This window comes from Juglans regia, chromosome 8 (assembly GCF_001411555.2).
Source record: "Juglans regia cultivar Chandler chromosome 8, Walnut 2.0, whole genome shotgun sequence".
In the NCBI taxonomy this organism is placed as follows: Eukaryota; Viridiplantae; Streptophyta; class Magnoliopsida; order Fagales; family Juglandaceae; genus Juglans; species Juglans regia.
Window position 1 is genome coordinate 7,045,441 of NC_049908.1, and position 23,427 is coordinate 7,068,867.

Consider the following 23,427-nt stretch of genomic DNA (forward strand, 5'->3'; position numbering starts at 1 on the left):
CATAGGAAAATGGAAGAGACCAGATGAGCCTCAAGGTTTGATCCTCATCATCAATTTTAACTCCAATAGATTCTAACTCAGAGACAATGCCATTGAGAACACTTAAATGATCTGAAATAGTCGTACCTTCACTCATATGCAGTGTATGAACTGCTCCTTCAAGTACACCCGATTTGAGACGCTCTTTGTCTTATACAACTCTTCTAGCTTTTCTCAGAGTTCATTTGCCGTAGATATTCCATGTATATTTGCAAGAACATTCTTGGCCAAGCACAGACGTATCGCACTTGCTGCTCTCAAATCCAGATCTTCCCAATCTTCATCGCTCATTACAGATCTGCTCTTTGTTTTATCAGTCACGCTAGTATCATTGCTGACTTTAGGGGTTGGTCTGCCCTTCAACGCCTTGTGTAATCATTATTGAATCAAAACATCCTTGACTTGAACTTACCACAAGCCAAAATTGATTCTCCCATCAAATTTCTCCACCTCATATCTGATAGAATTTGAAGCCTTACTTCCTGACATTGCTTCGATGAATTTTACCGTAAAAATGAATGGTACTCACTAAGTAAGTTCCCAGGAATGATTATTCTTTCCTAGACAGAACTTCAAGGTTCCCAGGAAATATTGGAGGGTCACACTGGACCACTTAAATATCAATCTCCTAAACAGAATCTCCTTAGACTGTACGTATCCACACTACCACACCAAAACTCCACCCACCAAAAAGAACCTAGTGGCTCTGATACCACTTATTAGGAATTTGGACCTCCTAAATTCATTCCCTATGATCCACCATTTGGTGAAATATGAAGAAAAATAGAGAAATAATAACAACACAAGAATTTACGTGAAAACTCCCAAAGCAGGAGAAAAAATCACCAGACTCAGAGAAGAAAATACACTATGTGAACAATTATTACAATCACACAATTTTTATCCTCACCCCAAATGACACCCCTCAAAACTTCCCCACTAGCAAAACTTTAACTCTCACATCTTTCCCTTTTACAAGAAAAGGCTAATAGAGGAATTTTACTAGAGTCACAAGTTACCAAATAAGCTTATGATTTGGTGTACTTTAACTAGAGTCTAAGCCATCTTATTTATAGGCCATAGGCCTTAGCTCCTCCATCACTCCCCACCGATGTGGGACTCCAAAGGAGCTAACCCAACACTATTAATGTTAGGTTACATGCTTTCTCATGTTATTAATCCATAAAATAAAATAAAAATAATTTTGTTCTAAAATGAATGGGAGACACACGAATTCATGGTTTTGGAAAGGCATTATGAAGTAGAGAGAATTCATAAAGGACAGTATGTACTTTCAAATTAATAATGGAACCATTGTTAATGTTTGGATGGACCCTTGAATTCTTGGCCTAACTCTCAGACCTATCCCCAATCCTAATAACCAAATAAGAGAGAATGAAATGAATGTAGCTGAACTGACTTTAGAAGAACCCAGAAGATGAAACACTCTCCTTCTTTAGGCCCTTTTCAATACGGAATCTATCAATGTCATTCTTAAAATCTCGCTCGGTTTATCACGGCTACTTCTCCATTCCTAACAATATAAACTAGCTACACTATTCCACTGGAAAACTTTCTGTGAAATCAGCCTATGCATCCATGATTAAGCCTCAAATATCACCTCAAATGCTAGAGATGAAGGATACATACAAAAAATTGTAGAAACTTAAGATTCAAGACAGACTGAAACATTTCCTTTGGAAGGCTATGCACCAAATTCTCCCTACCCGATCCATTCTAAAAAGATTCATCCCCTTAAGTGAGGATCAAGTCCTTTGTCCCCTGTGAAAATCTGAAGAAGAGGACCTCTCCCATTTTTCAACTGTCCATTCTCTAGAATTTTGTGGAGAAACTCTAGATGGCCCATAAACATTGAAAACTTTGCTAGCCATCCAATTTCAACCTAGATCTCAATCATCATTAACTTATCAACTATTCTTAAAATTCCTGAAGATGATACTCATTCATTTCAAATCTTTGCCATCCATGCTATGGATAATCTTTGGTATCTCAGAAATCAGGTCATCCATAATGCAAACTGTCCCAATCCAAATTGGTTCATGGCTAAAGTCTCCAAAATCTTCTCAGAGCATATTAAAGCTTGGACCATTAAATCTTCCCAACAGGATCCCAAATGGCAAGCCCCTCCTCAAGGATTCCACTCACTCTCTTTTGATATAGCAATCAGGAAGAATGGAAGCACAATTGCAACTATATGCAAAACTGACCAAGGTGCCCCAATATTTGTGCTTACTGATTTCATACATAGTACAAATCCTAATGTTGGTGAAGCAACTGCGACATTAATGCCAGTACAGGAAGCGACAAATAGGGGCACAAGAAAAATCATCATCGAAGGAGATTCCAAACAAGTTATTCAAACCACTTCCAAATCAAATGCTCCAATAGATTGGGCAATGCAGAATATTACCAGAGATATTCATTACCTACTCCCTACATTTGAAGATTGAAGAGTGAAGAAAATTCATCTATCTTAAAATCGATGTGCGCATCAGATAGCGCAATGGGTAGCTTCCAGTCACCTTTATGAAATCATTCCCCTTATTTGTATTCCAGATTGTGTTCTTGATTTTCATAGAGGCAAGGACCCTCCTAATATTTTAGCTTAATTATGAACTCGATTATAATAATTATAATAGTGTAGTTTGTTCTTGAATGAAGCTTGCTTAAAAAAAAAAAAAATAGATTCTCAAAAGAGTTACCATGCATATTTATTATACCTTAATTTTACTTCTGTTCTATTATATTAACATGATATTATCTATAAATTATTAGATCAATTATTATTTTTTAAATATTTTAAAAAATATTTTTTTTCTAAAGTAATAAGTAATGTAATCAATAGATAACATTTGAAGATAAAAATATAAGAGTTATTCTACTAAGCAATCTTACACCACACACTTGCTTTTTTTTATTCTTCAGCAAGTGTGTGGTGTAAGATTGTTGAAGAGAAATTTTCAAAATCTAATGAATGAATTATATAGATTTTTTTATTTAAAAAGACTATGTGGAAAGCCACTTGAGTTATGGAATGAGAGATCACCAAAAGGGATAAGGTTGTAATTTTGTTTGACGATTGTGCTTGACAATTACTTTTTGTTTGGTGATAGTGCTTGACGGTTACTTTTTGTGGGCGATTCTTGTTCTCTCAATCTGCAATTACACCAATTGCTGCTTGGGAGTTTTTGTCTTGTAATTTGCAAGTTTATATGTATTCACAATGGCTGATGATTTGTCTGATTGATGGAAATCCTTATCTCTATCTGAGACAAAGTAGTTTACCATTTGCCTTCCTGAACATTTGCTCTCAGACAGACCATTTGATACTACCCAGTGTTTCCTATTTAAGTTATTAACTGTAAAGTTTGTCAATAAGGAGTCTTTTAAGTCAATAATGAAAAATTTGTGGTGTCCGTCTTTTGGATTTCGTATTTATGATATGGGTGATGATTTGTTCTTGACTGCGTTTTCCTTAAAAGGGAAAATAGAGAGGGTTATGTTCAATAATCCCTAGACTTTTGGGAACAATTTAGTAGTCATGGCCGATTATGATTGTTCTTTGAAACCAATGAAAGTTCCATTGCAACAAGCCTCCTTTTGGATTAGAATTTATGATTTACCCTTGGATGGGATGCAGACTAGGGCTTTGCGTCAGGTTGCAGAGTCTCTAGGCGATTTTGAAGATGTTGATATGTTTGATTCACAACCTGGTTGGGGTGAGTTTGTTCATGCATGTATTTCATTAAGAAACCATTGCCTCGTGGGAAGAGAGTTGTTGTGGGCCATTCCGACTTTGTTTGGATTCATTTTAAGTATGAGAAACTTCTTCAATTTTGTTATTGTTGTGGAATACTTGGTCATGGAGATCATGATTGCTTGTTGTGGTTTGATAAGAAGGATTAGTTTGCAAAGTCAGGATTTCCTTATGGTTTGTGGTTGAGGGCTAATGGTGGTTCCATGCAAAGGTTGGTCTATGTCTTATACTGATGTGGGTTGTAGTCGTAGTGGGTCACCAGTAGAAGTTTTGGCGGCGACTGTTCCCTAAGAACCAAAGGTGGTGACGGTTTTGGAGATTAAGCAGTTAAGGAAGGGGTTCTTAACTAAAGATAACCGTCGATCCTTTTCCTCTGGAAATGATGATGGGCCTCTTTCTAATGGGCTACTTCAAGGGCTTCATAATGCTTCAACTCGACTTATTTTCTAATCGGGCTTGCCTTTTCAAGAAGCCCTAAATTTAGGAAGCCCTACCTATGTAACTTCGACTTCCAAAAGGGAAAAAAAGAATGTGAAGGGAGGCAATCGATCTAGGCATGTGGTTTCATTGAAGTTGCCAATGGTTCCTTCAAAACGTCACTATGGGGATAAATCAGTGAAGGATTACATTCATGCTGGACAGCATAAGAAGTTGAAGTTTGTTGAAGATGGCAATATGGTTTTTGTGCCAATTCTATCTGCCGAGGCTGGACTCCAGCCTCTCCGACAACCATGAAAATTATGAGTTGGGACTCTCGAGCGTTTGGGAACCCTCGAGGAGTTCGAGCCCTTCGAAATTTCATTCGGAGGGAAGATCTTGATATCGTTTTCATTATGGAGACGAAATTTAGCTATTGTTATATGGAAATGTTAAAGTTTCAATTGGGTTTCTCTTGTTTTCTCACTGTGGCAAGTGTAGTCCGAAGTGGTGGCTTATGTCTCTACTAGAACAAAGAGGTAAATTTGGTCTTGCACTCTTTTTACCAAATTTCATTTTGATATGTTTGTTGCAGATTCTATAATTGATTCGAATCGAAGATTGTCTGCTATATATCATCTTGATACTAGGCGTAAACATGAAACGTGGGAATTGCTGTGTACTCTGAAAAATCAATTTGCTGGACCATGGCTATGTTTTGGTGATTTTAATGGGATCTTATACAATTCTGAAAAATTAAGAGGTAGAGAAAGGCCAATTAGGCAAATGTTTGCTTTTAGACATACTTTAGACTATTGCCAAATTCGCAATATTGATGTTAAAGGATCTCAATTTACATCGAGTAATTTAAGAGATGGTATGGCACTGGTGAAGGAGAGACTGGATAGATTTGTTAGTTCTTGTGATTGGCTTGAGTTATATCCTTCTTGTGAGGTCAAAAATATTATTACATCAATCTCAGACCATAGCTGTTTATTGCTCAATACAGATGACTTGCAGACTTGTCACATGCATTATCCTCGAGTATTTTAATTTGAGACTATGTGGGTTGGTGCACGAGGGTGCGAGGAAACGATTGTATCTGTATGGAAATCCACTACTGATGTTACATTAAGTGCAAAACTTAAGAAGTGTAATCTCGATCTTTCTATTTGGAGTCAGTCCCAATTTGGTAGTGTTAAAAAATCCTTAGCTATCAAAAGGAGGGAATTGGAGTTATTGCAATCTACTATTCCATGTTGTTATTCTTCACAACTTCTTATAAAAAATATTAAATTCATCTTAATATTTAAATATATTTTAAATTCGATTTAGATAAGTCTCATATAACTATTTTCACTACTTAAACTCATTATTATTTATAAAAAAATTAGCTTAACTCAATATTCAAATACAACCGTACTCATCGACGTCATCAAACATCAGGGTGAACATTAGCAACTTAATAATTAATATAATAGACATCCGTTGAAACTTGCAATCATTTTATCGATTGTTTTTTTATAAAAAAGGAAAATGTTAAGTTTGACAAGAAGTTTGATCATTAGTGTATGTTTAAAAACATTTTTAAAATATTTTTTAGAAAAAGTAAAATAAAGTAGCGGTCAAACCCAGTTGTAAGAATTGAACGGCACAGTAGCACGATCCTAAAATAAATTACAATAATTTTGATTGTGCAATATAATATTATATATATATATATATATATATATATATATATATATACGTTAACAAAAAGTTGCATGCTATATACGTTAACAAAAAGTTGCATGCTTCTTTCATTTACACATTTTTTAACAATTATTTAGTAATAGTTCCTGCAAATAATTCATAAAAATTATATTCGTTATTTTTAAATTAAATAGTTTTTATCATCGGAGAGATATAAATTTAGACCATTTAACTTAAAATTTTTCATTAACATTTTGAAAAACTCCTATAGTGTTAACTTAAAATTACCATAAAACTTTAGGGATGATCAAAACGAATCTCACATGCGCATAAATGGATTGTTAAATGTTTGAATTGAAGAAAGAATTGTAAAAAATAAAAAAAAATAAAAATTAAATAGGGTGGTGCTACATGCACCGACTGATCGGTACTTAAAGAGTAATTTGGATTCAGAGATGAGTTGAGATGGTTTGTGAATAGTAGAATAAAAGTTGAATTATTTATTATATTTTGTGTGAAAATTTAAAAAAATTATTTTTAAATTTGAAAAAGTTGAATTGTTTATTATATTTTATGTAGAAATTTGAAAAAGTTGTAAAATGAGATGAGATGAGTTGAGGCGGGTTGAGATTGATTACGAATAAAAACGAGGCCTAAAGGTGTTGTTTATTTATTTTTAAATCATTTGTGTATATATTTTTTTAAGTACTAAAAAAATAAACACATATAAATACTAAAAAAAACACTGAGTGGTACGCTTTATGGGTATAGTAAGCATTTTCCTTTCAAATAATATGTTTAGATGAAAAAGTTTTGTAGATATTTTTGTAGATATTTTTTTTATTTGAGATATAGAACTAGGTGGAGTCCGTTGAAGTGAGATTAAGGCTATGTTTAGATAGTAAAAATATTTTATTTTATAATTATAATTTTTTTAAATTTTTACATAAAATATAATATATAATTTAATTTTTTTTAATTTTAAAATAATAATATTATTAAAAAATAATATTCTATCAATATTTTATTTAATTTTTAATTTTTAAATGACAATTTAACTCATTATCTAAACGATACTTAATAATTGTTCGGAGAAAAATAGTAGATATGCACTTTTTGTTTTTGTTAAATTTTTTTTTAAAATAATAAAAAATTATATAAATGATTAAATTAATATCATTTTTAGATATTTAAAGATGTTTAGATTGAACGAAAAAAATCTAACAAAAAATTGAGTTTTTTCTTAAAAAAATGGTTTAAAAAAAACACACACACAAAAAGATAAGGACACGATTACCGGTGTCTCTTTTTCTTGAATTGACTTGCACGTCCTGAATTTACGCAAATTACTTTTCTATTATTTACGTGATTAATAATTGATAGTCCTGCGTAGCATTGATATTAATTAGTCAAATATATTTTCATTTTTAAATTTAATAAATATTATCTATATTTATTTTATATTAAATTAGTTAAATTATTTTCATCTAAAATATAAATTACAGTAAATTTATTCTTTTTTTTAAATATGAAAAGAATTATAACAAGTCTAAAATTATTTTTTGAGATTATTATATTATAAATATGAAATTTTTATTTACATATGAGATTTTACCATCTATATGCATATGAGATTATTATATTATAGATTGTTGGGTTGTGAAAATAAAAATGAATATGATTGTTGGAGGTTATTGAAAATTATGAAAATAAAATAAACAAGTAATTAAAAAATATAAAAATCAATAATAATAATATTTTATTATTATAGAGAGTGTGATGATTAATCCAATGTAGACTTCAAGCTTTGAATAATTAGTTAAAAGTGAAAAAACTATATATTAGTCAAAATTTAAAGAATAGAATGGTCAATCCAATACTTTAGAGCATTGACAATGACCTAGCCATTTGCCAATATGCAAGTTCAAATTAAAAGAAAAATGTGAGAAACAACCTCAGCATTGGCCTAGCTAAATATCTTAAGTTTACATTTCTGTTACAGTAAATGTTAGCAGCTCTCCATCCTTGACGAGGGACTGTACACGGACCAAATTATTATTATTATTTTTTATCTTTTCTCTACCTCCCGCTCTTTCTTTCCATTTTTTTGTCTTCATCCCAAAACCCTCATTCATCTATCTATTTTTTTTTTTTTTTTTCCGTTTCCCTTGAAACTCTATCTTCACCCCTTTCTTCTTCAACCCGCAAGACATTTTCCTTCAGCCCCATTCTTCCCCAGCCCGCAAGCGTCCCCTTCTCTCCAGCAGTTGCCCTTGTCTTTGTGGTCTTCAACGTAAGTCTCTATTCCTCGCTCTTCTCTCCCTCTTCTCTGTGTATTCTGTCTTCGCCCTTTTCTTCTTCAACATGTAAGACATTTTCCTTCAACCCATTCTTCCCTAGGCCGCAAGCATCCCCTTCTCTCCAACAGTCGCATTCTCTAGCAGTTGCTGTCCTCTTCGTAGTCTTTAACGTAAGTCTCTCTTCCTCGCTCTTCTCTGATTCTCACTTTATCTTCATCGAGTGATTAAACCATTACAAATTTGCTACCTAGGACAAATAATTATCAAATCGGCTTGGCTCCACAAATCGTCCAGAAGGCATTACAAATTCCTCCATGAATCGACTTGGGCTTTACCCTACACAGCATTTGCCACTACATATCTGGATGTGCTATTTGGGTAAATGCTTTGTTATTTTTATTTTTTGTTCTTTTGAGGATGAAATGGTATGGTGTATTTATGGTGTATAATATTTGCCACAGATTTGCTTAGTATTTTTTTAGGTTTGATTCTCTGAAATGGTATGGTATATTCTACTGTCATTGATTCTTTGTTTTGGCATATTGTTATTGGGCATGGTGTATTGCATTTGATTCTCTGAAATGGTATGGTGTATTGCATTTGATATTGGGTATTGATTCTCTACCATCTCTATTTTGGCATATTGTTCATCTATTGTTTGTTGATTTTGGCATATCTACATGAAGTCCATGAGGGTAATATTTGCTGATGAAGTACCTTTGGTTCAAAACTTTGGATGTAGGCATATAGGAGCTTGATGTTTACACCATGATGTGCAACTTTTTAAGCATGAATGCTACATGATGAAATAGATTGTTGTTTGGTAGGGTAGTGTTCATGTCCATAAATGATCTATAGCACTACAAATTAGGCATCTCCCAACCAAAAACTTAATAACTCAATTGGTGCAAACTTCAGAATTTGTTTCTTTAAATTTGTTGTTGTTTCGTTTGGTTTCCTTAAATTAATGATAAAATCGGTTTGCTAGGGATTGCTAGGAAATGAAAGATACTTGGATATTTACTTTTCCCCTATCTAATTCTATTGTCATAAGTCAAAATAAACCTTGGTTATAAAAAATACTTATGGCCTCAATTGGCTTATTGTCACAGCAAGAGATCAGCACTTAACTGATCAGTCCATGGAACCCCTGCCACCAAACTACTAATCCCTTCTACATTTTTTTTTTCCTCATTCACCCATTTGGAAGACAACTAGAATAATATTCCAATGCCCCTAAAGCCTTCATGGTACAACTCATGGTATAACTTTAAGCACTACAAGACTAGTCTCATGATCTCTTCATCTAATAAATCAACCTCAAAGCATATCCTTTATAGATTCAAATCTGTGGATTAACCCAAATATAGCTAGTCATTACCCCTCATAATCCTACTTATCAAAAAAAAAAAAATTAACCCTCATAATCCGTCCTGCTTGACAAATTGCAATATACTTGTTGTGTATTTCTTTTTTCTTTTTCCTTTTTTAATCATTTAGTGCATTTATCTATGTTTAGTATTTGTGCTTATTTTTTTAGATGGATGTTTGCTGACATCAAATTTTCACTTTAATGTTGCACATTGCCTGAATGGATGTTTGCCATTTTCAAATTTTCAGATTACAAAATAACCCTTGTACTTCTTATTCCTTTGGTTTTCATTATTCAATTTATTTTGTTTATGCAATATAATGCTGAGATACTGCAATATGATGCTAAGATACTGCAATATGATGCTAAGATACTATGTAATACAACAATATGATGCTGAGAAATTGAAATTGGACTTGAATATTGGCCAACTTCTCTGACTTATTGAAAATTTAATATTTTTCAAAGATGGACACACATTTTGATGATAACTCTTTCTTCACTACTCTATTACAAAGTGGATGATGAGGTTGTAATAGCACCCCAATTCAACATGGTAATGTTGTTGTCTAAGCAACCCCTAACGACGGTGAACAAATGCATCCTTCTAAAAAAGTTTAAAGATGTGCATCTTTCACTGTTGAAGAGGATAACCTTCTCATCTTAACGTAGTTCAACATTAACATCGATGCAATAAGGGATACTGATCAAAAGTCCAATCAAATGTGGGAAAGAATTACCACATTTTATCATGAATATAAAAAATCAAACATTGCCAACCGTTCTAAGGGTTTTTTAATGAATCAGTGATCTACGATTCAAAAATGGACAAATAAATTTTATGCATTTCTAGCACAAATAGAGTCATTGCACTCAAGTGGTGCAACGGAGCAAGACAATATATGTATCATTACGGAGCAAGACAATGTATGTACCGTCTTCCACCATTCATGCAATTTGTGATAGACTTACTTATGAACTAACAAATATTTCTTCACCTTTGTAGATTGAGAAGTCAAATATGTTGTACAAGAGTCTAATTTCACAATGGAGCACTGTTGGTGTCTTCTAAGACACCAACCAAAATGGCAGCAACATATCTCCACCGTTTGTAAAAAGAGAAGGTCACCAGAAAAGTGTTTAGTGAAGTTGCTGTTTACATAGCCAAGGAGGACGTGGAGGTTTTTGCTGAGAGACCTCCAGGCAAAAAAACTGAGAAAGAAAGGAAGAGGAAGTGGAAGTCAATGAAAGGTAACAATGGTGAGATCAAAATTGCCTTAGCTAAAATGATCGAGGATAGAGCGACATCCATGCAATAGTGTAGAAATTATGTGCTGAAGGCAGAAATAGAAAAATCAGCAACATTTGAACTAAAGAAGATGAAGTTTGAGGCAAAGATAATGATGCTAGATCTAAGTGGCATGAATGCCATGCAACAACAATATTTCAGCCATATTCAACTAAAAATTTTGACGAAGTTGAGGAGTACGACAAGGTGTAGAAGATGTTTCCTCAAATATCATTGCAATTGCTTACATCATATCCAACTCATGATCATAATAATCATCATCAAAATTTGAAGAGGGATCCATAACAAATTGAGGGAAGAAAAATAGAAGAATTGGAGGAAGAAAATTTAGTTTTTGATAAGTATCCAGTTGGTCCAAGGCCCATCTATATGGCCCAAAGGTCGGATTTTAAGACTACCACAAGTGGTTTCAACTTATGTTTAGACTCGAACTCATGACCTTGAAGCTATGGAATACCGGCTCGTACCAACTGATATCCTACCTTAGTGGTAAATAATATCTTTTTCACTATTTAATAGAACATACTCAATGAAAAACTATTTCTAAGTAAAAGTAATTATTAGATATTATGGGAGTAGGGACACGCTATATTAATCTCTTCTTATTATAAAATGTCACGTCAATTAAAATTAATACTTATATAAATAATTTTAATTATATAACATTTGTGTGATAAGATAATTGACGTTATCATATTTCAGGAACGCCTGATAATTTTCCTCTAACCAATCAATGTAGAAAGTAAGAAAATCACATGTTGAATCAAGAGCCGTAGACCCAATTATTTTATAATTTGTTAGAGGACAATCTATTAGTTCCATTACAAGACTTTAATTAACATTGCTTAATTTGATAGTCCAGCAACACGTACAATAAACAACGGAATTTAAAAACTTCTAAACCGAGCATATTCTTTGGGAAGAACATTACAGAAGTTATTCGGTCAATGGATCTCAGTAAAGTTATATATATATTAATCAATCGTAGATCACGCGCGCATGCATGGATGAGTCGACGATTGCTTGATGGAATGGACGCGGCATGGCAAGTGCTGTGCCGGGTTTGAACTTCGAGTTTGACCTTCGCATGGAGTTTTTTTTATATATTTTTTTTTCTTTTTCGTGAATCTATATAACACAGTCAAAGCCATGAATCATATCCCCCTTTTCTCGACATTTAATCATTCACTGTAGCTAATTAGAAACTCTCCCTCTTCCTCTTCCAATTATTTGGAATCGGTACTCTGAGTCGACTTTGCCGTTCTGTTGACTTCTTCAGAAAAAAAGTAGAGCTCGGCTTGGTCGAACTGTTGCATTAGTCTCAGCTGATTAATGTCTACTTTCTTTTTCGTCTATGCGGTTTCTTTGGGTGTTGAATAAATTAACTTGATCAAAATTGTGCAACACATACAAAGTTGCAAGATTTTTTTGGGGGAGATCGAACAATGGGAGCTGCGTGCTCCGGCGGGGTGGCGAAGTGCAATGACAAAGTTGCAGGCAAAACGACAGGAAAACCTGTTTTGACAGAAGCTTCGGCGCCGACATCGCCAACGTCAACGACTGCCACGCCGCCTTGGTCGAAGCCGAAGCAGCCAATTTGGGCAGGCCAGGTTCGTTCCACGACTGCTAAATTGATTATTGTTGATGATTTCAATGTTAGTATGAAAAAAAAGGATAATTGGTTTCGTGCTAGCTATAACAAATGCATGATGCAATAAAGATGCTAATTGCTAAGCAATGAATCTTCTTGCCCAATTTCATTGCAAAAGGACAAAAGCTCCAACTATCATCTTGGTTCAAGTTATGGTATTGGGAGCTTCATGTTTCCAATCAATGGTGATCTGTGATTGAAGTCATTGGAACAGGGCTGTTTGTCTCAATAAACACGAACGAGAGGACTCATCATATTATGCCTTTGAAATCATCATTTATCCAAAAAGTTTAAACTGATAGGAAGAGGTAGATTTTATTATTTATTTTATATCTTAACACTCTTACTCAAGTATAGGCCAGACTCCCCTTCAATGAGTGAGCCTAACACATGGAATAATTAAATATAATATAGTGTGGAGTCGGGGTTTGAACTCAGGACCCCTGTTTTGATACCATGTGAAATCACCATTTATCACAAAAAGCTTAAGCTGATGGAAGACATAGATTTTAATATTTATTTTATATCTTAACAATTCCTTATCGGGATTTTGGAATTGGTTTCTTCCTTGCACAATCTAGGAAAAAAGGATTGAAGCTTGTATCGAAGTCTAAATTTTTATATCATATATATATAATATATTCTGGACTCAATAATATTGCTCTGCTTAGATTGGTGATACAAGTTTTCAGATAGTTATTTGAGAATGAGAATGTTCATATTGTTCATGCTATTGATGCACTGTCACTTATCTAATACTTTTGTAGAGTTTTAAAAAGAGACTCGGTAGTGGGAAGAAAATATCCATATTGGCATTTGAAGTAGCTAATACAATAGCCAAAGGTGCAAACTTGTTACAATCTCTTTCTGAAGAAAATATCCAGGTCCTGAGAAAAGAGATTTTACATTCAGGAGTACAACAATTAGTTTCCACAGATACAAAGGAGTTACTGAGTTTTGCTACTGCTGACACAAGGTTATTTCTTGTTAGATAGAATAGTTTGCTTTTGCTATGATTGTGCTTGTCTTTAGGTCTAGTTTGCTAGGATTTAATCACAACTAGTTTTGTTTCTTTCATCTTTTTTAATTTCGTTTTCCTTTTTTTAACCTTGGGGGCATTTCTAGGCTGGAGTATGAAGTTTTCTTGCGGGAAGTAATTAGATTTGGAGATCTGTGCAAAGACATACAGTGGCACAATCTGGGTCCCTACTTTTCCAAGTAAGTTGCCATTATAAAATTCAGTATAGTCAGTATAGTTTGCTGAAAATGCAAATATAATTCTTGAACTGGTTGAAATACTTCAGATTAGATTCTGATGGTCCAAGCCGCAAACAACTCAAAGTTGATGCAGACAAGACAATTCGGGAGTTGACTATGCTGTCTTGGCACACTTCTGTAAGTTAATTCAAAACTTGGCATTTATATGTGCTGCTAGTTGGAGAAGTACTACTGATTGTGCAAATTTGTAGGCAGCATTTGATCATCCTTTACAAAGGTTGCTTGATAAACAGTTTTTGAAGTATACACTCTGCAGTTTTTTTAACTGTAGTAGTAATTTTTCCTTCTTTTTATACATTTTGTCATTTCATCCATCTGCCCTTGAAATTGGAATTCATATCTTGCATTATGACTAACATGTCTCGCTCTAAGATGCTAACTTGTTTCACTTATGTAGGAATTATACCATGAGATGAATGCTTACAAAAGATTTGAAGAAGATTATAGGCGACAGCTGAAGGAAATGGAGTCCCTAAATCTCCCTCGACAAGGTTTAGGCATAAAAAAAGTTTCCACTTACCATAGATTTCTTAGATATATCTGTCATATTATGTAGAAGTTTGTATCTGTCTAATACATGCAAAGCAATAGGTTCATATTAACTGGGCATTCTGTTTGTAATTGTAGGAGATTATCTCACAGCTTTTGACTCTGAGCTAAAAGAACAAAGAAAGCTTGTAAGGAGTTTGAAAAAGAAATCTCTTTGGTCTAGAAATTTTGAAGAGGTATATATCTATGAACATGTCATTATCTGAAGAGATACTCTGATACTGAGCATGGTGTCTAAATAATTAGTCTTACCCTCCACAGAACAGAGTAGAATTATTATTTCTCTCTGTAAAGTTACTTATTTTTCTGTTTCAAATTTTTTTTTTGATAAGTAAAAAAAATACTTTTTTCTGTTTCAAATTATTCTGCTCATTTGCAGATTGTGAAGAAGCTTTCGGATGTTGGCACTTGTATACATAAAGCTATATGGGAAGCTTTTGGAAATAATGGTATGAACTGAACATCTCATAATGAAGTGTTCAACATATGTCCATTAATCCCCTCATAAATGTGATAATGCATGTGTTCATAATTTTATTTTCTTTTCTTTTCCTTGCTGCGTAGAACTTAGTAAGGTTATCATTTGCGTGATTACCCAGTCAAACACATGGCTTCTCATCTGGGTATGTGAGTTCTAGGAGGACCATTTATGGAGGATATAGAAATCTGTTTGGAATGAAAGTTCCATACTGCCGAGTATCGACTAATACTTCCAAAGTTCCTCTACCTTCCCTTGAATCTCAGTAATTTCAGGTTTTTCTGGCAAAAAATGAAAGCTTCTGCAAAAGAAAAAAAAAGATCCTATTTTCTATTGCAAAATCTCCTGTAAGAACACAAAATCTTACTCACCCAGAAAATATAGTGTAGAATCCCATCTGCAGCCTTTTGTCTTTTTGTAACTACAGATGCCCTGATCTTACTAAAATTTCTATGTATCGATCTTTTCTCACTGCATGGATTTATCATGTCAATGCAATAGGGAATTGTTCCCAGATTTGCTTCCATCCAATATTTTTTCCATCTGATCAAATGCAAGTCATTTGGACATGGTTTTTGAGTTGTTGGCTTTGGATTTATGTGCTTCAAATGATTTTCTCTTTAATTCTTCTGGGTTTTTCCAATTCATGGCAGGTATAACATTGATTAGCATGGAGCATAGTAAGGGTTCTCCAAGACTTGGTGAAACTGGTCTTGCATTACACTATGCTAACATAATCAGTAAGATAAATATAATTGTAAGTATAAATCTCCCTTCTCTGCAATGGCATGTTCATATAATTGGTATATTTTTGCCAAACACAAGTCCTTGAATGGAAATCTATACGTTAACAGGCGACTCGCCCATCCTCCCATGCCCCAAATTTGAGGGACCAATTATATAGGGCATTGCCCACCAGTGTTAAGATGGCTTTACGTTCCCGAAATCTTTATCCCAACGAACGGGTATGTTCTCTGACGAATAGTTAAACCCTTGCCCATTCTTGTACTCTACTTGTTCATATTTTTGCTCCATGGAGATTTAGCCCAAAGGTTTCTTTCTCTTGTCATGTGTCAGTGTCTGCATATGGATATGTAACTGCCATTCTTAATTTCTTCGCATTCTGTTTTCGTACAGCTTTCAATTATTCAGGTCAAACATGAAGTGGAAAAGATTCTAAAGTGGCTTGTTCCACTTGCCAGAAATACCATTAAGTAGGTTATACCATGTCTAATCTCTACGTACTTCTTGCACAAATAGGAGTGAATGTCTTCCTCTTTACTCTTTCCTTTACAAAGAACACTTATTTTCCTTTTGTTGTTGTTGGTGACAGGGCACAGCGTTTTGGCTGGGTTGGAGAATGGGCAAGGACTAGGTCAGTGTATCAGTGTGTGCAATATTTACTGAATGACTAGATGCTTGATTCCCTAGAATGATACTTAGTAGTGTTTGTTTTGTTTCCATTGAACAGTAATGAGTTCAATAAGAAATCAAGCACAGCCATTAATAACCCGATCTGTATCCAGACGCTATATTACGCAGATAAGGAGAAGACAGATGAATACATCCTCAAATTGGTGACCTTGCTCTACCGTGTGATCAGTTTAACAAGACATAGAGATCATGCTTTCAGGCCTCTACCCTTACAATCTCCAAATCGTACGGCACTTGATTTCACTCCAAGATGGAGCATTTCCTATCCATGAACTGCAGTTCTAAAACACATGGACTTCAACTTTGTCAGGAAGATAGAAATTAGTTAGATAAGGTGATTGGCATTGCAAATTTGAGCAAAACATGATAGAAGAAGACTCATGTTTTGGGATATCTTGATCATATCCCTCCCATTTCAGGCATTTCTCCCTCTTCATACTATTGTGTTTTTTCTTTTTTTTTTTTAATTTTATTTTATTTTATTGGGGGCATAAATACCCATACTCTAATGTACATACCTATCTTCGGTGGAAATAAATAAGCATATGATATGATAATTCTGAGAGTCATTTTTTCTTCTTGTCTCAAATTTTGAAACCCATTGTATTAGAGGTGGAGGGTGTTCACACTTCACACAGTTCGGCTTCACAATTCAGCATTGTTTTGACTTCTGAAACTGGTAGCATCCTACAAAATCATATGCTTTTCACAAGGTGTTATGAGCTTTGCCTTTCTTTTCTGATTAAAACAATGTAGTTCAAGTCCAAGATTTTTTTTTTTTTTTTTTTTTAAGCAACAATTCAAGTCCAAGATTACGATAATAAAACGTGGGTCATATACAGGAAAAGATCTCAAGTTTTTCTCTCCCACTTAAATTAGGTCCGGCTCAATACAAATTAAGGTTTAAGGTAAAATTTAAATGATTCATTCTTAATTATAATATAATAAAATATAAATTAATATATGAAATATTTTCAATAAAATGAGATTTTATTTGATTTAAATAATTTTTTTTTTAAATTTATACTTAATACAACTTAAAATGAGGTCTCAAAGCAAATTTTTGTACCTCAATTTAGAAAGATCTTAAAAACGTTATTTAAAAATATAAATAATTAATTGTATTAAATATTAAATCTAGTATTATGAGATTTTGCATACATTGAAAAATATAAAAATTATTTAAATTTTTATTTAATAAAATGGTTTTTATTTTTCTTTTTTAAAAAGAAAATAAAAAAGTACCTCACTTTTATTTTTGGGAGCCTTGCATAGGATGAGGGGCTTTAGTCAATGGCCTAAATGCTTTAAACATCATTTGACCCCCCCCCCCCAATATATAAAACCTGTTCTAGATCTTCTCAAATAGATATTCTTAGACTATTTCATTATTATTCACAAATAATATGAGATACGAGCCTTAATATTCAACACTAAGGTGGGAAAAAGACTTTTAGGGAAGGTTTGGATAGTGAAGTGAGATGAAAGTTGAATAAAATATTATTAGAATATTATTTTTTCATATAGTTATTCATTTGAGAGTTGAAAAAATTAAATTGTTTATTATATTTTGTGTAAAAATTTTAAAAATTTATAATAATTAGATAAGATAAATTGAGATGAATTGAAATCAGATTGGTGAAGAAGGAGAGTGCCCGAGTGTCGTAACCAGTAGGGGTGTAAACCAATGGTATCGGTGCGGCCGAAACCGGTTGGTATTGGTGCATAGGGTGTAAACTGCACCAACAGCTACTACACACTGATAGAACTGGCCAAAACCGACAGGTAAAAGGAGAGAAAACCGGAGACATCGGTTTCAGCATGATCCCAATCGGTCGTTGGTCTCCTTTCAACATCGCGAATGGCTGGAAAATGAGAAGGAGATGGCTCGACGTTGGTCCCCCTTCGGCAATGTCGTGACAGTGCGATGAGAGAGGGAGATGACTTGGTGTCGCGATGAGAGAGAGAGAGAGAGAGATGCGCGATAGACGGCTGCATGAGGGAGGAGAGAGAGGGAGATGCACCGCTGCCTCACGCAAAAAAAAAAAAAAAAAAAAAGGATTAAACCTAAACTAAAACGACATCGTTTGGTGTATTAAAGTAAACGGCGTCGTTTCCGTTTAAATTTTTTTCTAAACGGTTTGTATAAAATGAAGTTGTTTCACTTAATGGCGCCGTTTTACTTAAAATATATATTATATCGTCTAGTTCATCGGTTTGAACTTGGTTCAAATCAGGATTGAACCGGCTGGCATCAGTTTCTTCAAATTCTCACCATCTGCCGACCGGTTTTTGACTTTGGCGGTCGATTTCAGTAGACGCCGGCCGGTTTCATCAGTTCCTGTACATCCCTGATAACCAGGCTTGGAGCGGGCACCCATCTCGCATCTCCCAATCTCTATCTCTCCGTCCGACGGTCCGAGTACCAAACATAAAAGGCCAATCATAGACCAAGTTATAGGAGGACAAGCAACAGATATCAGATGATGGAATTCGAAACGGACCTTTATTTTAATTTAGTTGGGCCTTTGTGGACATCACCTTCTACTATCATATTCATATCCCTATCTAGATTGGGCCCTACTCCTGGGCCTCACGTCGGCTCCTTTTTTTAGCTCACTGGTCAGGTTGTCTCACACAAGAGATCGGAGAGTAACACACCGTGAAATATGGCCAACCTGGTACGGCTTCTGAAGCAATGGCCGACGTTGCACCCCCTGTTCTGCGCTTGCGTAACACCGCATCATTTCGTATACTCAACCTTGGTACCAGTCACAAAAGCGGTCACTCCACGTCTCTCCCTAACAGGAATGCCTTCGGCTCACCGGAGCGTCCATCACCGATCACGTGGCCTCAGATTGCCCAATGCCCCAATTTCGTCCGACCTCGAAGAAGGCGGCGCCAGCGACTCCGATCCCGATGTAAGGAAAAGCAGAAACCAGCTCAAGCGCCAGGCTCGGCGCGCCGTCCGTTGGGGCATGGAGCTCGCCTCCTTCTCTACCCCTCAAATAAAACGTATCCTCAGGTTCCCCAGCTAAAGCCTCCTTATTACAAAACTAGCATTACATATACGTTTTTGCCATATTGCCAATTGTTATATTCATCTCAACTGTGAGGTGTTATGGTGTTAAACTGACATTGGAGGATTGCAGAGTGGCTTCACTTGACCAAGAGGTGTTCGAAGCTCTAATGATAGTGAAGGTGCTTCTGTAGTTGTTGTCTTTTTGTGCTTACTTTCTTAACATTCTTCCTCGTAGTGCAGTAGTTTTGGGTCTGGGTTTTTTTGTTGAAGCTAAACTGTTCGTTTTTTGGTCTCGCAGAAATTAGGTCCTGATGTCCGGGAAGGAAAGCGAAGGCAGTTTAATTATATCGGTAATCAAGTTCATCCATTTATGATATTGGCTTGTAATTGTTTGTGGGATCGGGCTGATTGGCTGCTTATACTGTTTTCCTTGTTTATCGGCATAGATTAGAATGTTGTAATAGTTCGTCGCTACTTTGTGCATACATTTTATCGCATCGGTTTTCCAAAGAATTAGGGATGAGGAAGGAGAAGCGAGACCATTAATTATATAGGTGTCATTGTTTGACAAACTTTGTTATGTCTGAATTGTGCCTCCAAAAATTTTAAAACTTCTAAGCATCTAGACCCCAGTACATTACCATCTCATGGGATTTCACAGGTGTGAGTCTTCATACATTTTTCTTTTTCCATATTTTTTCTGATAATACCTATCATAACTATTGTTTGCTTTTATATGTTTTGACATGCCCCTAAACCGGTGAAGTGAATTCTGCATTCCCATGCTTTTGTTTTAGTGTACTGGATGGGGATTTTGTAGCAAGTTTGGCAGGTGATTATGTAAATTCTACAGTTTCTGCATGTGATGCTAATAGAGATGCTTCAATTATGTTAGGTAAATTGCTACGTGAAGTGCAACCTGAATTGATGGATGGCTTGATACAGGCTACAAAAGATGGAGACCAGAGTAGGCTGCAGGCATTATCTGGTTCAGTACTTATTGGAAATGATGACGAAGAAGCTGAAGAATCTGAATATGAGGAAGAAGAGGTAACATATCATATTCTGGGAAACTTATTAAACATATCGATGTCTCTGAATCCTTATTCCATTTTATTTCTCGAGTGATGCTTCCAGGGTTCTGATGACTGCATTAACATGGCCACCAGATGGTTTGAAGGTCTGATCGGTAAGGACACTAAAATCACCAACGAGGTTTATTCAATCCGGAGTGTTGAGTTTGACCGTCAGGTTAGTTGAATTCACCTCTGCAGTTTTGATCACATGGTTGGCTCTTTTCGGTGCGATAATGGGAGTGTATATTTTGCTCCATATTTCTTATACTAGCATCTCTTGACAGGAATTGCGCAAACTTGTCCGGAAAGTTCACTCAATTCAAGAACGGCAGGCCACTACCGAGGAAAATGAAAAAGAAGCAGATGTAGCAGTAATGGCTGCCAGAAAGTCCCTCACTCGTTTCCTTCTTTCCCTCGTGAAGACAATGCCTAGTGATTAATATCTGATTATATTGGTTACTACGATTATTTTTGTGACACCTCCCTTTGAAGCATGATATTATAGATACTTAAACAAGATCGTCCTGTGTGGGCACCGGAGTTTCAGAGGTTATACTGTTACTGGTCGATGGATGCCATATTAGGCCACCATCCGGTGTATGTGGTGCAAACTTTGTAGTGAATTGCCAAATTGAGAGGAGTGGAGACTGCCATATTTTCTTCTTCTTCTTCTTCTTCTAAGAAGATCGTAATGAATTGAGTATTGGTGCTATGTACAATGCGGAATGGCTAAGTGCAGACCAAGCTATGGCTAGTCAAGGGCGGGCCCTCAGTATGGCATCTATAATTTTGACCTGTGGTGTGCTGGGTTTTCAGGTTTGGGCCTCACCGGCCTAAAATTATGGTCCAAATTGTAACCTTAATTTAACGAGATCAATCATTGTTCGCATGACTCTCTCACCCACCAAAATATTTATAAGAATAATTATATTCTACAACTATTTTATAATCTATTATACTACCAACTAATATGATAGTGTCACTCTATTAGAAATATGAAGTTCTTTATTTCAAATTTCAAATTCCAAATTCTAGAATATATAAATCCCTAATTTAAAATAAAGTTCTATAAAGGGTTGTAAGGATATTATTGAAGAACATAATTTCTCTGGTAGTATAAGCTCGGTTTGGATAGAGAAATTCTTCCATTTCATCTCATCCGATCTCATATAATCTCATCTTAATATCCAAACACTACAAACATAAATATTTTTTAATTTCAAATCTTCTATTTTTTTATCTAATCATTACCTAATTATTACAATTTTTTCAAACTTCCAAACAAAATACACAAAATAATTCAACTTTTTCAAATCTTAAAACAGAAATTATATTAAAAAATTATATTCTAACAATATTTTAACTTTATAATCTTTTTATTGAATTTTTTCTCTCTCATTTTCTAAAAGTTCATAAATTATTTTAACTCAAACCATTTCTAACTTATATCATCTCAAATATCTCATTATTATTTACAACTCATCTCATCTCATCTCAAGTTACTAATCTAAACCAGGCCAAACTGTAATGTCGGCTATGTTCAGATACAACTCATTGACTTATGATCATCATGTTCCGGAACCTTTCTTTTATGCTTGTGAAGAACTACTTAGCATGTGAACAGAATCTACGAGTGCCATGCTGCATGCATCATGAACCTACTTTTCCAACAATTGTTCATCAAATTTAAATAATATCTTGTCAACTTGTAGCTATCAAGCCTGGGGAATGATTCATTGGAGAAACATATAATATAAGATGGCCGGTGCTGATCGTTCAGATCATCTCAGATAAATGGGTTTTCAGTGTAGACAAAACTACTAAAGAATTATTGCTAAAAAGACGCAACCATTAATCTTACATCGCAATACTGAGGTTGACATAATGAAATTTGGCTAGTTTTTTTTTTTTTTTTGCATCGGTTGATGTGATTTTAAACCTTGTTATTAGTTTTATAATTTCGTCCGACCCAAATGGGTTTGTTTAATCTGGTGATTAACGAAGCGATTTCAGAATTTGGGCCTCCTCATGACGAGATCAGCATTCAAAAAGATCTTTTGTTTTTGTTTAATGGGAATCGTCTTTGAGAAGGGCTGCAGGGTTATCCTACTTGTGAATGCTCGCTCTCTCAACAGTCACCCTCAGCATCCACCATCTATCTTTCTTAGACGAAATTCCTTTCTTGTAAAGCCCGACATCCTTTTCTGAAATCATCTCACAGTTTCAACATATTCGGCCTAGCTACCCCTTGATCCGGATAACTTGTAGTTTATGAGACCCCGGCCAGAAGCTGTTATTGTCAGGACACACAAGAAAACTCCTCTTTTGACGAGTAATTCATTTGTTTTATGCATGAATCAGCTAGAACATGTTAGGAAATGAGTCATGACCAAATTGTAGTGTCGTTTTAAATTTTAATGACCTTGTTCTTTTTATAAATTTGCATGCGCCAGGATAAAAAAAGGCACTTGACGGTAATAGTTCAGAAGCATATTCCAATTAATGTCGTTTTCGTCATGGTAAGGAGGCCAGCTTTTAATACCTTTTTTTCACCTCATGATTAGGAAATGATTTGATAGAATTAAGGGTGAGTGCTTGCTGACGAAACAGTACTAGAAGTCTACATCTTATGGTGATTAATTAATTGGACAAGATTGTAAGATATTTATAAGTAAAACTGTCGACAGATCTTAAGCTGAAATTTCTTAGTGTAGGGTGAGATTGTACAGATATATATTTTCAGTCTTTATGATCAGTACTTTCTTTTCTATCTTTATCGATAGTCCAAAATCCACTTGTTCTTTTTTATATTGGTGTTGTCAATGTCAAGTTAAGTGCATGCATGCTTGCGGCCCCTTCATCTGATAATAATACAATATTAGGGTTTTAACTTGGGAGGGCCTTCTAGCCGGTCAGGCTGTTTTTGTTTTGTTTTAACACTCTTTCATACATATACTGTTACATCATAAATTACATCAAATTTATAATATACTCGTTCACATAAAAAGGAAAAGAGACTCATTCACGATAGG

The 23,427-nt window shown here is 34.7% G+C and overlaps 2 protein-coding genes across 2 annotated transcripts; both read left to right on the top strand.

Moving 5' to 3' along the window:
* The first annotated feature begins 12,122 nt into the window (after window positions 1–12,122).
* On the top strand, window positions 12,123–16,762 carry LOC108979395 (protein PSK SIMULATOR 2-like). Its single transcript, XM_018950075.2, has 12 exons — window positions 12,123–12,517; window positions 13,326–13,534; window positions 13,684–13,776; window positions 13,863–13,953; window positions 14,234–14,327; window positions 14,464–14,561; window positions 14,765–14,834; window positions 15,517–15,620; window positions 15,718–15,828; window positions 16,001–16,077; window positions 16,197–16,238; window positions 16,335–16,762. The coding sequence occupies exons 1-12, from the start codon at window positions 12,353–12,355 to the stop codon at window positions 16,567–16,569; spliced, it is 1,389 nt and encodes a 462-aa protein (XP_018805620.2). The 5' UTR covers window positions 12,123–12,352; the 3' UTR covers window positions 16,570–16,762.
* A 2,156-nt stretch (window positions 16,763–18,918) lies between these two features.
* Window positions 18,919–21,284, top strand: LOC108979393. The gene is made up of 6 exons (XM_018950073.2): window positions 18,919–19,322; window positions 19,450–19,498; window positions 19,618–19,669; window positions 20,215–20,369; window positions 20,457–20,570; window positions 20,680–21,284. The coding sequence occupies exons 1-6, from the start codon at window positions 18,967–18,969 to the stop codon at window positions 20,833–20,835; spliced, it is 882 nt and encodes a 293-aa protein (XP_018805618.2). The 5' UTR covers window positions 18,919–18,966; the 3' UTR covers window positions 20,836–21,284.
* Window positions 21,285–23,427: the final 2,143 nt, after the last annotated feature.

Bases quoted from the DNA above. Each gene is read 5' to 3' on its own strand.
- LOC108979395 (XM_018950075.2), top strand. From the start codon at position 12,353: ATGGGAGCTGCGTGCTCCGGCGGGGTGGCGAAGTGCAATGACAAAGTT. The intron at 13,777-13,862 runs GTAAGTTGCCAT...GAAATACTTCAG, and splicing joins CTGGGTCCCTACTTTTCCAA to ATTAGATTCTGATGGTCCAA. The intron at 14,562-14,764 runs GTATATATCTAT...GCTCATTTGCAG, and splicing joins GGTCTAGAAATTTTGAAGAG to ATTGTGAAGAAGCTTTCGGA.
- LOC108979393 (XM_018950073.2), top strand. From the start codon at position 18,967: ATGGCCAACCTGGTACGGCTTCTGAAGCAATGGCCGACGTTGCACCCC. The intron at 19,670-20,214 runs GTAATCAAGTTC...CAATTATGTTAG, and splicing joins AAGGCAGTTTAATTATATCG to GTAAATTGCTACGTGAAGTG. The intron at 20,370-20,456 runs GTAACATATCAT...TGATGCTTCCAG, and splicing joins CTGAATATGAGGAAGAAGAG to GGTTCTGATGACTGCATTAA.